The 17,900-nt window shown below is 43.6% G+C and overlaps 1 protein-coding gene across 1 annotated transcript; it reads right to left on the bottom strand.

Moving 5' to 3' along the window:
- Positions 1-8,975: 8,975 nt before the first annotated feature.
- On the bottom strand, positions 8,976-15,427 carry LOC311233339 (ADP/ATP translocase 2). The gene is made up of 4 exons (XM_084320306.1): positions 15,179-15,427; positions 13,789-14,275; positions 10,911-11,051; positions 8,976-9,455 (listed from the first exon to the last, which is right to left on the bottom strand). The coding sequence occupies exons 1-4, from the start codon at positions 15,296-15,298 to the stop codon at positions 9,298-9,300; spliced, it is 906 nt and encodes a 301-aa protein (XP_084176432.1). The 5' UTR covers positions 15,299-15,427; the 3' UTR covers positions 8,976-9,297.
- Between the last annotated feature and the right edge of the window lie 2,473 nt (positions 15,428-17,900).

The following is a 17,900-nucleotide window of genomic DNA, read 5'->3' as shown; positions in this document are numbered from 1 at the left end:
CTAGTTGACTAAGAACACATTGTTATTTAACCAGCTAGTTGACTAAGAACACATTGTTATTTAACCAGGCTAGCTGACTAAGAACACGTTGTTATTTGACCAGGCTGGTAGACTAAGAACACGTTATTTAACCAGGCTAGCTGACTAAGAATACGTTGTTATTTAACCAGCTAGTTGACTAAGAACACGTTGTTATTTAACCAGGCTAGCTGACTAAGAAGACATTGTTATTTGACCAGGCTAGCTGACTAAGAACACATTGTTATTTGACCAGGCTAGCTGACTAAGAACACATTGTTATTTAACCAGGCTAGCTGACTAAGAAGACATTGTTATTTGACCAGGCTATAGCTGACTAAGAAGAACACAGATAAGATTATTTTATTCTATTATTTGTATTTGGTTTCACTGTTTTTAACTGCTGTCTGTTGTTGTCATTTATTTCTGATTTTTGTTTTTGTTTTATATGCTAGCTGTAGTGTAAAGCACCCTGTTGTGAAGGGTGCTATATAAATAAAGGTCATTCATTCATTATTATTTAATGGGTAAGTTCAGGATGTTGGACTCCTAGCTCCATCATGTCCTCTACCAGTCAGTAGAGTTCATACAGATTTGTATGGGTAGACTATATGAGGAAGGTAGTTGTGATTATTATGATTACAGTAGGCTATAGGTGTCATACTATGAAATAGGGCTAGCGGTCCAAAGTTCTGAACTTTAAATGGAGTGCAACCTCAGCAGTAGGGTGGGTTAGTAATGGATTTACATGTAACTGGGTCATAGGGATGTTGAGCAGGCCTATTCAGATCCAGTAACTGCATAGTTAATAGATAAGATACTTTAGACACATCAGCGATTACTTAATTGATTAGTCAGAGGTCTGATGGGGGAGGAGCTTTCTGATGGGGCGATTAAGGACACAGACGTCATACACTACTCCAAGTTAATCATGATCTGAGACAATAACGTTATTCAAATTTGAATAAATTGGGAGACGCTGGGTTCGAGCCCAGCTCTCCGCATTGCTATCAGCTTGGCTGGTCGTTCATACTAATACAATTGGCAGTATTAGCGGGTGGGAAGCTTATGGGTGGGGATCGGACGTTGTGGACAGCGACTCCTACAGGTCGGTTGGTGCGCCTGCGCAGCAGAATCAGGAAGCGACGGGGGCGGCGTGCCCTCCAAACGCAGACCCCCGACGCTGAGAGATCGCGCTGTGCAGGTGAAAAGATGCGACTGCTGCTTCCTCGAGTACCGGAGGGGACACGTGATGTAAGGCTTAGTCCACATTGCAGCCGACTTGTGGGAGGCATGGCCTAACAGCGTTCGAGACAGGGGAGGGTAGAATTGGACGATACGAAATTGGGATGGGAGAAAAATAGAAAATGGGAGAAAAAGTAGACCAAACGTTTTTTTTTTTTTTTATAAATTGTCTATTTTACCCATAGTCTGTAGATTTAAAGAGGGAACTTAATTAATTAGGAAAATCAGTAATTCAAAATAAATCAGTTTGTGTTACTAATCAAATTGATACAAATTATAATTGTTGGCAGGTAATCAGTCATCTAAAAGTAACATTCCCAGCTGGTCTGTCAGCCAGACAGTGGTATATAGGAGCACTTGACTCTCCTAGATATTCACCAGGATGGATAGTAATATTTTTATTTGAATGACATTTGGTCAGTTCTGTTCTATTGGCCATATCGTCGCTGCTAAAATGGCTGTTGTTCACACCAGGAGCAGGAGGCATTCCTCTGCGCAGGCCGCAGGCCAACAACAGATTATGCTCATCTGCGCCAAGGAAACTATAAAAGGAAGGAAGGGTCATCACGTCAGAATACCAGCGTTCTATTCGCTGCTTGGTGCCAGTTCTATTGAAGCCTGTATTAAAAGTCAAAAAATATAGCAGCTGTCTGAGGAAATATACATCAACCAATATATCAAACGTTAGCTAGTCAACAATGCAACATATTGCAATGCAGATGATTCTGACATCCGAGATAATAACCAGTTTAAATGACGGGTCATAAATGAGGAGATGGATAATGGCTGATCTTATTAATGTCGAACTGAAAGTTTCCACACTTGGCGCCAAGCGCCGCCAACTAAGGTGTGTTCACGTGGTGCAACACGGTGACGTAACGACCCTTCCTTTTGTTAAAGATTGCTCTGCTCCAATCACACGTAGAGCCAGGCGCGCGCGCGGAGAAAATAGACCAGACGCCGGAAGTATCAGTACTGACAGGACAGGTCGCTTCGCGAGCCGCCGGCTGTGAGTGACAGGCTCGCGCCGCGCCTGGTAGTATTAATTAACCCTTTCACTGCCACACTACCAAACGGTTAACCCTTTCACTGCGACAATACACAGAAGGTTAAAGCGCTCCAATCGGTTAACATGGGAGCCGAAAATAAGTTACCCACGGGTCTATTCTTCGGTCTCTGCGCCTGGTGTTAGAGAAGTTAAAAGAACTGACCCGCCAGCTAGTCGGGAGAAATGTTAGCACAAACTATGGCTTTAGGCCGCTACAACTAAAGGCAATTTCACTGTCTTTAGTAGAAGCTTAAATTCACTATGAATTGAAAATGGGGGACCCTGATGTAAACAAGACAAACGTCTTTCTCTGGTCTGCATCCCCTTAACAATTGTGTGTATTTAGCCGTACTGTATTGTACCCATTCTGCAATCTGTTAAATTAAGTTTTCATTCATTCAGCTGTCAAAAAGCAGCAGTCTTACCTCTATGCAAAGTAATCGACTAGTAAACTAGTGACACTGGTAAACAAACTACCCTCCCACTCAGGGCAGTATGGGGTAGAACACATAGTAGCATACTACAAGAACCTAGGCGTCCACAAAGACGATTTCAAACTGGAAATGGTAACTACAGATGAGGTACTCAATAAACTGAGCGCCCTCCAACCGAACAAGGCCACTGGCCATGACAACATCCCCTCCAAATTCCTCAGAGACTCAGCAGCCGCCATCACCCCAGTCATCACACACATAATAAACCTCTCAATAAAACAGGGACACGTCCCCAAGGACTTCAAAATAGCGAGAGTAACACCCCTGCACAAAAAGGGCAGCAAATTAGACCCAGGCAACTACCGCCCTGTTTCTATCCTTACATCCATCTCGAAAGTCATGGAAAAAATAGTATACGAACAGGTCGAAAAGTACCTTACGGATAAAAATCTAATCTACGAATTCCAATCTGGCTTCAGAACATCCCACTCCACTGACACATGCCTTCTCTATTTGAACGACCACATCAAGCAAGAGGTGGACGCGGGCAAATACTGCGGCATGGTCATGCTAGACCTACAAAAGGCCTTCGACACTGTCAATCACACCATTCTGATTGACAAGCTAAAAGCAATTGGTTTTGATAGTTTATCAGTGAGCTGGATACAATCCTACCTGGAGGGGAGAGAACAGATGATGGAGGTAAACGGTACCCTATCCCCCCCCCCTCACAGTGAACTGTGGTGTTCCACAAGGAAGCATACTAGGACCACTACTGTTCCTAATTTATGCAAATGACATGTCGTCAGCTTGTGACTGCAACTTGTTCCTGTTTGCGGACGACTCAGCCCTGCTGGTCTCTGACAAGAACAAGTTACAGGTTGAAAAAACCCTCAGCTCGGAACTAGGCAAAATCTGCATATGGCTCGCCGACAACAAACTATCATTACACATGGGCAAAACAGAGTCCATTCTCTTCGGTTCAAATAACAAACTCAGCAAAACAGACGGCTTCTCAGTTACAGTGGGTGACAATATTGTCACAAGGAAAGATGAAATTACCTACCTGGGTTCCATCCTAGAGGCTAATCTTTCCTGTGACAAAATGGCATCCAATGTAATAAAAAAAGTCAATCAACGAACTCGATTCTTGTACCGGATCTCCTCCCTGGTAAACAAGAATACCCTGAAGACTCTGGCAGGAGCACTCATTCAAGGGTACTACGACTATGCTTGCACCTCATGGTACCAAAGCACCTCAAAGGCACTAAAAACCAAATTACAAACATCTCAAAACAAACTAGTCAGACTACTGCTTGACCTGACTCCTAGAACCCACCTCACCCCTGCACACTTTGCCAACCTAGGATGGCTTAGAGTAGACAACAGAGTACAGCAACTTGCAATGGGCCTGGTCTACAAGATACACTACACGACCAAGGTACCCATGTACATGTCAAAATACTTCCCAAAGGTCAGTGAATACCACGATCACAACACCAGAGGGAGCTCCACAAATCATGTAAAACCCAGATTTGGCTCAAACAAGGGACTAAACACGTTTCGCAATTATGCCACAACAATGTGGAACGCCCTACCCAAAGCTGTAAAGGAATATAAATCACTACCCACCTTCAAAAACACTCTCAAAGAACACCTACGGGAGACTGCAATTCAAAACTGGCCCCTACAAATGTCCTAACCCAGTTGTACAATAAAGACCAAGCATGGCTTTGTCAGTATTCCAATGTACAGCCCCACCCAACCCCACCCCACCTACCCAACCTCCTCCAATGTACAGTTTCCATGTCAAATGTATGTCAGTATTCCAATGTACAGTGCCCCCCCCCCCCCTACCCAACCCCCCCCCCCCCCCCCCCCCACCTCCAATGTACAGCCCCACCCCACCTACCCAACCTCCCCCAATGCACAGTTTCTATGTCAAATGTATATACTCTTCTTCTGGATTTTTTTAGTATCACAAACAGTACTGTATTTGAAAATCTGGTATGTCATAAATGTATAGATGTAGCAGTACTGTCTATCTGTATGTCATGTGTGTCATATGATGAATTGAAAATGGGGGACCCTGATGGAAACAAGACGAAAGTCTTTCTCAGGTCTGCATCCTCTTAACAATTGTATGTATTGAGCTGTACTGTACTGTACCCATTCTGCAATCTGTTAATAAACTTTTCAATCAATCAATCAAACCTCAGCTGTCCCTGTCCTCGGCTGTCTGTCAACACTACCATTCCTCCCAGGTTCAGGCTCCTCATTCACATTTATTTGAGTCTAACTATCATACTTCTGAAGTATAAACTAACTACTGCTGGGGATTTCAATAAAGCAGACAATTCTAAGTCAAAGGTATGCATTTGCTTTGACATTTTATATGTCTTTACAGATTTATGACCTTTGAAAAGGTTTGAATCCTCCGTGTATCTTTGCCCTGCATGGAACATCTCAAAACAAACTGGTCAGACTACTGCTTGACCTTACTCCTAGAACCCACCTCACCCCTGCCCACTTTGACAACCTAGGATGGCTTAGAGTAGACAACAGAGTACAGCAACTTGCAATGGGCCTGGTCTACAAGATACACTACACGACCAAGGTACCCATGTACATGTCAAAATACTTCCCAAAGGTCAGTGAATACCACGATCACAACACCATGGGAGCTCCACAAATCATGTTAAAGCCAGATTCTGCTCAAACAAGGGACTAAACACGTTTCACAATTATGCCACATCAATGTGGAACGCCCTACCCAAAGCTGTAAAGGAATGTGAATCACCCACTTTCAAAACCACTCTCAAAGAACACCTACGGGAGACTGAAATACGAAACTGGCCCCTGTAAATGTCCTAACCCAACCCCCTCCAATGCACAGTAAATGACCAAGTATGGTTTCGTCAATATTCCAATGTACAGTTTTGCTTGTACAGTTGTACAGTGTCCTCCCCCCACCCACCTCCAATGTACAGTCACCCCCACCCCACCTCCTCCAATCTAGTTTCTACGTCAAATGTATATACTCTTTTCTAGACTCTTTTTGTATCACAAACAGTACTGTATTTGCAAATCTGGTACGCCATAAATGTATAGATGTAGGAGTACTGTCTATCTGTATGTCGTGTATGTCATATGTTATGATGAATTGAAAATGGGGGATCCTGATGTAAACAAGACGAAAGTCTCTCTGGTCTGCATCCCCTTAACAATTGTATGTATTGAGCTGTACTGTACTGTACCCATTCTGCAATCTGTTAATAAAGTTTTCAATCAATCAATACTGCTGCCTTGCTGGAGGAAGCATTCTAAACATTCTGTGAAAAGTTGGTCAAACTACACCTCATCCTCAAGTAAGAAATAGTTCCTTTACTGATAATTTGATAACAGCAACAGTAGCTCCAGACTTGACATAGAGCTAAGACTGCTAGTTTACTAGTAGATTACTTTACAGAGGTAAGACTGCTAGTTTACTAGTAATTACTTTACATAGAGATAAGACTGGTTTACTAGTAGATGACTTTACATAGAGGTAATACTGCTAGTTTACTAGTAGATGACTTTACATAGAGGTAAGACTGCTAGTTTACTAGTAGAAGACTTTAGAGATGACTGCTGTTAACAAGGGGATCTGCTTGAGGATGAACTAGCCAATGGTGTTTCCAGCAAAGTGATCTTCCAACGTCAGAAATGTATTTATTCTATCAACTCCAACACCACATGAAGGGGGGAGCCGGGTGGTACTTGTGTGTATCAGCACATCAAAACATTACCGCCACTGCAAGCAGCCGGACCGTAGATGGGCTTCCTGTTTATAAACTCCAGCCAGTGGGGAATAATGCGGAAATACTTGACAAGTGACTGGAGCTGCTGCTCTGAAGAGAATGAGAAGCCAACAGAGCCACTCCACACGGCGTCAAGACAGTCACCTCCCACATGCCAAGCTATAGGGACTGTCTCTTGCCAAAGTAACAAGAACAAGTATACTTGTTATATATACACACAAGTAGGGATGTCCGATATTGGCATTAAAATGTAATATCAGAAATTATCGGTTTTCATATATATATATATATTTTTACATTTATTTAACCTTTATTTACCCAGGCAAGCAAGTAAGAACAAACTCTTATTTTATTTATTGTGAAAAGTATGGATAATGTTGTGTTTTTGGGGAGGGAAACCTTGCATTCATCAGTAGATATAGGTTAAAAAAAAAAAGCCAATATCGAACATCCCTACACACGTATTATATAAATGCATTCTTCCATACAGGTGTACTGCATGATACAAGCAATTAACAACCTATCACACTCTGTGGCATCATGTATAAAAATGCTGAAGCAGACCGATTTTGGATCAAGATGGCAAGAGGAAAAGATCCAAGGCTTTGTTCACACTGCAGGCCTTGGATGTTAAATTCTAATTTATTGCTCAGATCTGGCTGTTGCATTCTTTTTTCAAATGTGGCCAATATCAGATTCCAGTGTGAACTGGTCACATTCATCAACTGACCCGCATACGCAAATAAACAATAAAAGATTTGACGTAATATAGTAAATTGTGAAGATAAGATTCCATGCAACTAGTGCTGTTCACTGTATGGGGCCAACTACCGGTACAGTGAATGGATGTGATGAGTATGAAAACGATGTGAATCATATGACATGACCTTTGCAGTCACCAGATCTCAACCCACTTGAAAACCTATGGGAGACTTTAGACTCGACTGTTTGGACGGCGCTCTCCATCGCCAGAAACACCAAATGTGGCAATCCCTCTTGGAAAAACAGTGTTGCATCCTTCCAGGAGGTTCAGACTTTTAGAATACTAAAGTTGTGTTCAATTGAAATCACTCACGTATTAAAAGGTGGCACTCAACTATATTGAAATGATACATGATGTATTTTTGGTTACTTTTGCATACCAAAGTAGTAGACGTTAATATGGCTACTGAAGTAAAACTTAAAAATTGGTAAGCATTTTAACTTTGATTACACTTACACCATATCAATGACTATGATACTAAGAATGTTTCAATTAAGACTAGTACATGAAATAAGGAATAGTGTAATTTTTAAGGCCTTTATTGGTAAGCTACCTCCTTATTGGAATGGAATTTTGAAACCTATGGAACCCATTCCAGTGACTGGCTGGTCCCTAGTTTGCTCAGAACAGGTAAATCTGCATTTTTGCCATGATGCCCCTCTAGCTAATGGAATGAACTCCAACAGTCCTTTAAGTTCAAGATTCTCCCCTGTTGCAGTTTAAAACCTTCATCTCCAACCTTTGTTGATCAAGTTGTATGCGTTTTAATTGCTTCGTTATCCTTTCCCTTTGCCCCATTATGATTCAATGTTGTTGTTTGCTTCTTTCTGTATGTACACTAGACATGACGAAATTAGGGAAACCTCAGTTGCCTTTAGAGTTTAAATAAAGTTTTGAAATTAAATATGTGTAGAGGCCAGTTACTCAGCTCAGACTCAACCTAGTGCACAATATTATAAACCAAAAGGTCCCCTAGATACCTCCTGAATTCCACAACCACAGCAAGCATAGCAAACCTGAAGCCGGCTTCTTTCCGTTCCAAACTGGGCCAGCGCTCCCTTACTTTCTCTGGAGCCCAGGATTGGAACGAGCTGCCTATCACCATCAAGCAGAGCTAGAGCCTCCACAGCTTCAAGAGAAGCATCAGGAAGTGGCTCATGGACAGAATAGCCCCCTATACTTTGAATGGGTTTCCAATCAGTTTTTAGTTATTGTGAGATAACATTTTAGCTATAAGTTAGACTTTTAATGTATGCGTTTTGTGTCATTGTCGTGTTTTTTTGTTGTGGCCTAACAGCCCTGGGACCATGATGGAAATCCTTGGTGGTTTTAATCCATAAATAAAATCAAATAAAATCAAACACCCAATATACCAATATTAAGAATGGAAAAAAACACGTTAGCCTTTGGCATCGCCGGCATGGCTATCGCGTGCCCCATTGTCCCTGGCACCCTGGTGGTGGCTGAAGACCTACCCTGCCGGCAGACGGCCGAGACGAGTCAAAGCTAAGCAGGAGGGGATAAGTGAGAGTAAATATAGTGGCTTAAGTGGAGCGTAATCCAATACATGCGTTTCATTATCCAATCAGAGCTCATTTCCTCTGCTGTGTGGGTGCTGCGGGGTGGTGAGCGGCATGTGAAGGAGTAAAGCAACAGGCTCGGGGGGGTTAGGTTGGTCCCCTGGGGATAGGATGACTCCCCAGGGAGAGATTTATTCAAGGTGGGATCAAAACAAACCTACCAAATGACAGGAGCAGGTACCGGAACTTGTTTTTTTTAAACAGGAATGACATTGGGGTAGAGAGTGTGGAACGTTTAAAATGATAAAAGATGAACGTACAGCAATTGCCCACAACTAGCAGTGAAACACTAGTCTTGTTCCCATAAATAAGGCAGAATGTAGAGTCCATAAGAACTGGAAAGTTATGTTACATTTAGCCAAATCAGTTGACAATTGGTGTTAAAAAACAAACACGAGAAGACAGGAATTTAGATGACTTTCTTCAGCTCGTCATAGAGGACCAGGACGAAGGCTCCGCCCATGCCTCGGAGCACGTTGGACAGGGCTCCCTTGAAGAAGGCCTTGCCACCCTCGTCACGGGCGATCTTGCGCCAGCAATCCATGGTCCCAGTGTACATGATGTCGGCTGAAGATTAGAAAGAAGATTTTTTTTTTTTTAAATTCATGTCAAATAAGAAATAAAATATCTTCGTTTGAAAAATAAAAAATAGAGAAACCTCATATGCACCTTTGTTCAGTTTATTTCTTTAATTTATATATTCAGTAGGCTTGGGCGGTATACCAGGATATTTCGAGATCCCGCCGGTATGATTCTCAATACCGTGACGTCACAGACTGCTATTACACTGACACGGAGTTGATTGTAGTGGCTGGTGCTAACTAACTGGCCATCATTCCGGGAGCTAACGTTGGTACCTGGCTGGTGCTAACTAACTGGCTATCGTTCCGGGAGCTAACGTTGGTACCTGGCTGGTGCTAACTAACTGGCTATCATTTCGGGAGCTAACGTTGGTACCTGGCTGGTGCTAACTAACTGGCTATCGTTCCGGGAGCTAACGTTGGTACCTGGCTGGTGCTAACTAACTATCGTTCTGTGATTCGTTTACTTGGCAACACGGGTTGCTAAGGAATTTAGGTTCGAGGTTGAAGAAAGTGCACTTTTAGGTTGAAAGAAGGCCCTAACGTCATAATACCCCGGTGCAAGGTATGACTGTATGAAAAAAATGATAGCGCCCAAGCAATATTCAGAGCTAATTATATTGCCTATGTTTTTATGTCCTTCTACCATTACCCTGCCCATAGCTCCCCTCCCCCATGACACCTGCATCCTGCGCATACCTCCCCTCCCCCATGCTGCTATGACAACTGCATCCTGCCCATAACTGTACACGCCCTCCCCCATGCTGACCACACTTGTACCACCCCTCCCCCATGCTGATACGACGCCTGCATTTCCCCAAGGGGTATCAATAAAGGAATATCTTAACCTGAACACTTAAACTCAGGGACATTAAATGTCATGGCAAATGACCACCACCCACAAGCAAAATGCTGTAATCGTTTAATTTGTCTGATCTACCAGCTAATTGACCAATCCCAAGCCCTCCCTTAGCCTGACCGAGGAAAGCAATGCTTGTAATGGGAGGGTCAAGAAAAGGCCCTGACTTGGTAGTGACAGTTTTTTTACTATATTCTGTTAAATTGTGGGGGGAAAGCGCTCATTAGAGTATCTTTTAATCTAATCCAGTCCCAACCCTATACAATTTAAATATTTAAATCAGCTCGGGTCTTTGCACCTCAGAATCAGAAGGTCTTTATTGCCACGTAGTTACACATTCAAGGAATTTGATTTGGTTGTTTTTGGTGCGACATTAATGTGGTCAAGTACATACACTAAAATAACAATACAGTGGGATGGAATATCTAACAGGGCTGTGCAATTGAGCAGTAATGTAACCTGTGGCCTTTGCCAACGCAGGGAACAACAGCCTGGTATCTGGTCCATAGCGTCGGTGCTTCTTTACAAGTAACCACAACAAACATTTGGGAGGTTCTGTAGTCCACAAGGAAGCCGACTCACCTCCTTTGCGTCCAGACTGCATCATCATGCGTCGACGGACGGTGTCGAAGGGGTAGGAGGTCAGACCGGCCACAGCGGTCACAGACTGAGCGATCATCCAGCTCACCAATATGCTAGCGTTCTTGGAGTCTGGCAGCATACCTGGAGGCACAGAGGGAAGCTAGAGAATTAGCCACACGGTCATGAGGTTGGGTTCAATGTATTCACTCAGAAGGAAGCTAGAGAATTAGCCACACGGTCATGGGGTTGGGTTCAATGTATTCACTCGCCACATAGTCATGGGGTTGGGTTCAATGTATCAACTCAGAGGGAAGCTATAGAATTAGCCACACAGTCATGAGGTTGGGTTAAATTGATCAACTCAGGAAGTGTATTTTCATCAAAAGTAGAAAAGGTACTGTACTACAGACAGGGAACAAGTTGTAAATGGCAATGCAGATGTTGAAGTTGATGTCACATCCGGTATAAATGTAGTTATCAAATACAGTCAATTATAAAAATATAACAAAACTATGCAATGTACAATTGAACCATCTCAAACCAGCCCATTTTTCTTGATCCTCCAATCATAACAAGTTGTGATTGGAGGATCAAGCATAGAGGGCAGAGTTTGAGACAAGTCAATTAAATTCTGGATTTGTTCTTGTTTATGGTGCAGGGTGTACGAAAGTCAAGGCAGTAGCAAACACTGTAAATTATTTATAGAAACTGCACTCCTTGGCAAACATGCACAGCGACTCTATACCATAAGTGACTGAGTGAGACCTCCACTTTACCTGCCAGATAGGTTCCATATCCCTTCCATGAATAAATTATGGATGAATGCGTTGCAGAGGGAACCGGCATGTAATGATTCAATCAAATCATTTATGATCAACGATTGGCTGCATCATAAAATCTAACCAGACGGATTCATGGGATTCCATTTAAATACCTTTAATTAAGTGTAATAACATGTAGGCGTGGGAATATCATGATTGGATTTTGATCTCTTGGGTCACAATTGGGTTTAGATATTAGTCATTGCGATTATCTAGGCAATTCCATGGATTAGATTAAAGTTGACCTTATGTTGCAAGGCTTATATATTGTGCAAGTCTTTCAGCTTGGCCATCTTGGCAATCTGCAGCATTTTAATATTAACGAGCATTTTAATATTAACGAGCTAACAGTTTATAGTTCCAATGTCATGAGAAGATTTCAACTACGTCACTAGGGGAAATAAAAGATAGAACTTCAAAAAGCATTCCTCAAACTAGTGTAATAGATATGCAAATATGACAGAAGCCAGTCTGTAAATAATAAATGTAAATTTACAGTAGGGCAATACAGATAAACGAATGCTACACTGAAAAGTTTTTGATATAGGCTATAAACACAATATATTGCTTTGATATGGAAAACAATATACGTTACATAGTCCTATCGATTTTCAGTGAGCCTCAGTCACTTTGTACAGCCAGGAGCTTGACCCCATTGACTTTGCATTGGCTTGAAGCTAGGAGCTTGACCGCATTGACTTTGCATTGGCTTGAGGCTAACTACCTGCAGTTACTTTGAGGAACAGCTTGAAGGAGAAGGGACGTTGTTTAATGATCAACAACGCCCCTGGCAAGCTCAGAACTATCCCTTTAAGCTGTCACTCTTCCCGTCGACCCTTTAAGCTGCCACTCTTCCTGAAAGGTCGACCCTTTTGGACTGGAGATGTGGGGTTTTCACCTCGACAAGCAGGGACATTTGTTCCTTATTCAATTATAGTTTTATGGAACAATGCAAAACTCTTATTGCTGCATCAGGAGACCGAAACCTCTTCCCCACCCCCCCCATGAGGAAGTGACTTCTGTTTGGAAGACAAGGTCGTACTATCCAACATATTCCATCATCGGCAATTAACCACGATATAGGTTTACATTTTCAACTGAGGTTGGATTGACGTCAGCCCTGTAGTGTTGCGCGGTAAATCTAAACGTAGGTACTTTTTTTTAATAAGGGTTTCCAACGTTTGGTACTTTTTGGGTCAAATGAGTCTCCGGTGTTAGGTAACGGAGGGGATGAAATGTATAATTTGTCTGAATCTCCTCTAGGGGGCAGTAGTACTAGTAGTGAGGGAGCCAAGTCAGGTGCCTGTGCGGTCTAGTCAGGGGACACTCGCCAGCGTGAGCTGCTTAGATTAATTTAAATTTAGCGAGAGAATCAATGCCTCTGCCTCAACCCATTACCGACGACAGAAACGACACCTCCACACAAGGAGCAGCTGGAGTCTGTGCCTACAGAGCTGAGTGACGCCGACAACCCACTGACACAACAACGGTGCTATAAATCAGTGTCAGCGAGAGAGGGAACACTTCAAACCTCTCCAAGCACCTCTGTGACAAGACACCCAAGACCTTCCCAGGGGGCACAAAACCTGACGGGTTAGAGATTAAGCTAGGTGGCTTGACAGCTGGCAGGATGGTGATGAGCGGCTAAATATATGAGTCACGTAGTGCGTGACGAGCATATTAGAAGGTACCAGTTCCAAAACTACTATTTTAGCTAGTTATCCGAGGGTTCTCATTTTGGCTCTTAGGTACAGAGTGTCGAATCAATGTAATTTCCGTCTCACGTATTGTGATATTGTATCGCAGCGATAACGTAGTGCTCGTGTATGTAGTGCATGTGGTATGGTTTTGGTATTGTGATATTGTATATGGTAGCGATAGCGTAGTGCTCGTGTATGTGGTATCGTTTTGGCATCGTGATATTGTATATGGTAGCGATAGCGTAGTGCTCGTGTATGTGGTATCGTTTTGGCATCGTGATATTGTCTATGGTAGCGATAGCGTAGTGCTCGTGTATGTAGTGCATGTGGTCGACAAGTGCTCCGTTCGCCCCATACCCTTTGCCGTGTCGTAGATGCCGAAGTAGGCGGCCCTGTAGATGATGATGCCCTGCACGGACACGTTGAAGCCCTGGTACAGGCCTTTCAGACCGTCCGACCTGTAGATCTTCTTCAGGCAGTCTCCCAGACCGTTGAACTCTCTGCCGGCTCCGGCCTTGCCCACGTCCGCGGCCAGGCGGGTACGTGCGAAGTCCAGGGGGTAGACGAAGCACAGGGAGGTGGCCCCGGCGGCGCCACCGGAGGCCAGGTTGCCGGCGAAGTACCTCCAGAACTGGGTGCGCTTGTCGACGCCATCAAGGAAGACCTTCTTGTACTTGTCCTTGAAGGCGAAGTTGAGGGCCTGGGTGGGGAAGTATCTGATCACGTTGGCCAGGTTACCCCTCCAGAAGGAGATGAAACCCTGCTCCTTGGGGATGCGGACACAGCAGTCGATGATACCCTTGTACTGTTGATCGACTGCGATCTGCTTGCTGGCATGTTGGACCTGGAGGGGGAGAAATGAATAAATGTGAAGTTTCAATCTAAATCTTTTAAAAAGGAGTCTTCCGTTTCATTATAGCTAGGCAGCTGTTGCCAATCCTCCCCCCTGCTGCGACCTTGTCACCCGTCAAATGAAATCCGCTAGTGGAGGAGGGTCACCTCTAAAAGCACAACCCGGCTTAGAAGAAGGCAACGTTAGCTAGCGATGCTTCCAATGGGGAAACACGCAGGTTGGTTGATTCGGAAGCTACAATTAACAAAATAAGTGTTACACTTTAGAATGAAACTGGTTTTAAAAACACAAGTTTGTTGGGGGCGAACACCGGGAATACACATCTGTGGTGCAGAGAGGCTCAATCGAAGTCTGTAAGCAGCTAACTCACCAGGTTGATCACCACCGGGCCTCTAGCCAGCTAACGTTACGTCACTGTCAGTCATCATCCTCGCTCAGGTCACCTTAACATTTTTTATAAATCACAGCATTTCGTCTAATGCTACTCTGGCCCGGTTGCAATTTTCTCACCAAGTGTGCATAAACAATACTTTAACTAAGCATTGCATTATTGCTCTGTACATAATGTACCCCCCAATGTCACATTTGTCCTTTGTGGTAGTAGCTAGGCTAACAGTTAGCCATCCGGGCTCGTGTTGTAGGTCATTCAACATTCCACGGATGACCTCAAAATTAACAACCCTTCATAAAAAAATTATTAAAAAAAAACAAGGGACCACGATGGTGAAAAGTGTAAAAAAACGCAATGCGCCTTTTTACACTCCTCGTGTTTAAAACGCCACATTAAACACCACCAGTGATGACAACCGGTGCAGCCATTTTCAATGACGGCGGCCGCCTCCAGAGCTAGAGGCGTTAGTTAGCTTAGCTGTTAGCTTCTCCCACATCACTGACCTGGAGCAGCAGCTTCACTCTCTCGATGGGCGCGACGGCGGTCTTGGAGATGGCAGCGGAGATGCCACCGGCCAAGAAGTCCTTGGCGAAGGAAATTGCTGTCTCATTCATCGTCGACATCGTGTCGTTTGTTGTAGTGTGACCGCTAGTTCGTCAGATTTTAAGTAACAGTACAATAGATACACGCCACCCCACACTGCCCTCTACAGCGGACGGCCTAAAAAGAGACGAAATGGCCGATTGTGCTGCTTCTCTGGGTATTTATGTAAGACAGTGGCTCGCGAGACAAGATGGGAAGGTCCCACGCGCAGACGTAGGCAGGCCGAGGGACCAATGGGGAGAGGGCTTTGTGTCGGGGACGTCATCACCCGGGAGGGAGGAGAGAGGAAACGAAACGGTCGATACAAAATGGCAAACCTTTATTTTACCCAAAGATGGTTCGTTCAACACAATTGCAGCTTTTCTTTTTTTTAGCAGCAACGCCCCGCCTCACACACACTAAAAGGGAAGGAGTTTTATATGCTTAATAATATATGATTAAACATCTGGGACCAGCCGGTTATAATAACCGCAGTCTTCAACTGTGTGTGGATCACTGAGCAGCTGGTGGTGAGGTGCCCATTGTGACCTGGTGGTGAAGGACACCGGTAGTTGACAACAACCTTCAAGTCACAAGCTAGCCCACTTCTCATCTGACCCATTCCACAAAGTAAATGTGTTTACTCAGAATAAAGCTAATCACCATCAAGTGACCCACTTCCTTATTCTAAAAGCAAGTATAAAGTGTTTGGAATAAAACACTGTTGTATCATGATCACTACCTGACCAGACCATGATACAATGACATTCAACATTTGACTGTTTGTCATGGTCTGAACACAAACCTGAGCTTGAGAAGCAGGTCACTCGGCACTATAGATAAAGATAAGAGCCTGCATCCAGGTCACACATGGATTCCCTTACTATTGGTTTTGTTTTAAAATTTCAAGCTACTTTTAGGCTTCGACAGTGTTACTCAAAATATGTTATTGGATCACAAACTTAACGTTATTGAATGTAAGGTATGTGACCAAATGCTGTGCTTAGATTACTTACATTATTAATAATAAAACACAATGCCAAGGATAAGCTCACAGTGAAGACAACTGAGCCCATTGCCAGATAGTTTATCCATGCATTTTAGACTAACGTTGAAAAACTATACAAGCCAAGACTGTAGAACATAGTCCATCAACAACAGTTCTATGAAACTACACACTAAACAAGTAGAACCTGGTCTTCAAACAGTTATACTATGTAACTACATACTAAAGTGTGTAGAACATGGCCCATAATGGCCCCCAAACTGCATCGTCAACGTCAACAGACGCAGGCCCCTTTGATGCGAGCTCCAGGTATTGACAATGCCGATTCTACATTACAATACACTACAACCTGGCTCAAATTGACCATCCCAAACTTCATGAACACAAACAGCATTGCCAACGTGAATGGACCCAGGCCCCTTTGATGCGAGCTCCAGGTATTGACAATGCAGATGATACACTAGCTGCAGCACAAGGCCCATAATGGCCACCACAAAGCAGTAGATGGGCAGTGAGAGCAGCATATCAGCAGGTTGGCCAAGTAGGCACCTCCCTTCAATGGCGTTTTGTTGAATTTGGTTTTGAATCTCACCATCTATGATACCCATAGGCCTATGCCTACAAACTTGTCTATGCCAAAGAAAATTACAGTAGAAATGAAGGTAATTTATCTTTAATTACAGCCCTCTTTGTGGGTCAAAATTACCTTGATGGATGAATCACTGTTCAGCAAATGTAAACCTACCGTAGTGGCTACAACCGTGACATAATGGCAACAACCTTGACATAGGCCTACTGTAGGGGCAACAGTGGTTCAGGAGGTAGAGCGGTCGTCTGGTAATTGGAAGGGTCCTGCTCCTCCCAGGCAGTGTGTCAAAGAGCAAGACACTCAAACCCCCCCCCCCCCCCAATGAGCAGGTTGGCACCTTGCATGGTTGCTGCCACCGTGAGTGAATGGGTGAATGTGTGGAACAAATTGTAAAACACTATATTTAATGCACCATTTTAGTGGCTACAACCTTGACATAGGCCTAATGTAATGGCTACAACCTTGACATAGGCCTAATGTACAACCTTGACATAGGCCTAATGTAGTGGCTACAACCTTGACATAGGCCTAATGTAATATCTACAACCTTGATATAGACTTATCATAGTGGCTACAACCTTGACATTTGCAAATCTCTTAATATAATGAAAGGTTAATTATACGTTTGTGGCTGTGGTGACGCCAAGTTATCTTGTGTGTGGTATGGTACGGTATGGTATGCATGTGTAACATTTGAGTTAAAAACTCAAAACTGGCACACATACATATTTCTATGTCTGGAACAATGTCTTTTGTGGCTGGTCATTGTGTGAAGCCTGCAGTGCCGCCTAGTATTTAAGTTCACGTGTAAGTGAATACAGGTCGAAGATCGCTTGTGGCTTGTGACAGGAAGTCTGTAGTGCCCCCTAGAGGTCATGTATGTGCACGTGGACAAACAGGTGGCGTGCATATTTTTATATGCTGAACAAAGTCACGTACAGTATCCTTGCGTCTATTTGTGTTTAAGGTGGGAGCCTGGCGTAGGCAGCTGGAAGTGAATATGCTGTAGTCATAGATGCAGTCCTTCTGGAGTCATGATGTTCTTAAT

The sequence above is a fragment of the Notolepis coatsorum genome (assembly GCF_963971535.1).
Source record: "Notolepis coatsorum genome assembly, chromosome: 8".
Lineage (NCBI taxonomy): Eukaryota > Metazoa > Chordata > Actinopteri > Aulopiformes > Paralepididae > Notolepis > Notolepis coatsorum.
Note: the sequence above shows the minus strand (reverse complement) of the source record. Positions and strands in the feature narration are given on the sequence as shown.

Coding starts and splice junctions, on each gene's coding strand:
- LOC311233339 (XM_084320306.1), bottom strand. CDS start 15,298: ATGTCGACGATGAATGAGACAGCAATTTCCTTCGCCAAGGACTTCTTG. Junction 14,276..15,178: donor GAGTGAAGCTGCTGCTCCAG/GTCAGTGATGTG, acceptor CTCCCCCTCCAG/GTCCAACATGCCAGCAAGCA. Junction 9,456..10,910: donor GCAGTCTGGACGCAAAGGAG/GTGAGTCGGCTT, acceptor TCTAATCTTCAG/CCGACATCATGTACACTGGG.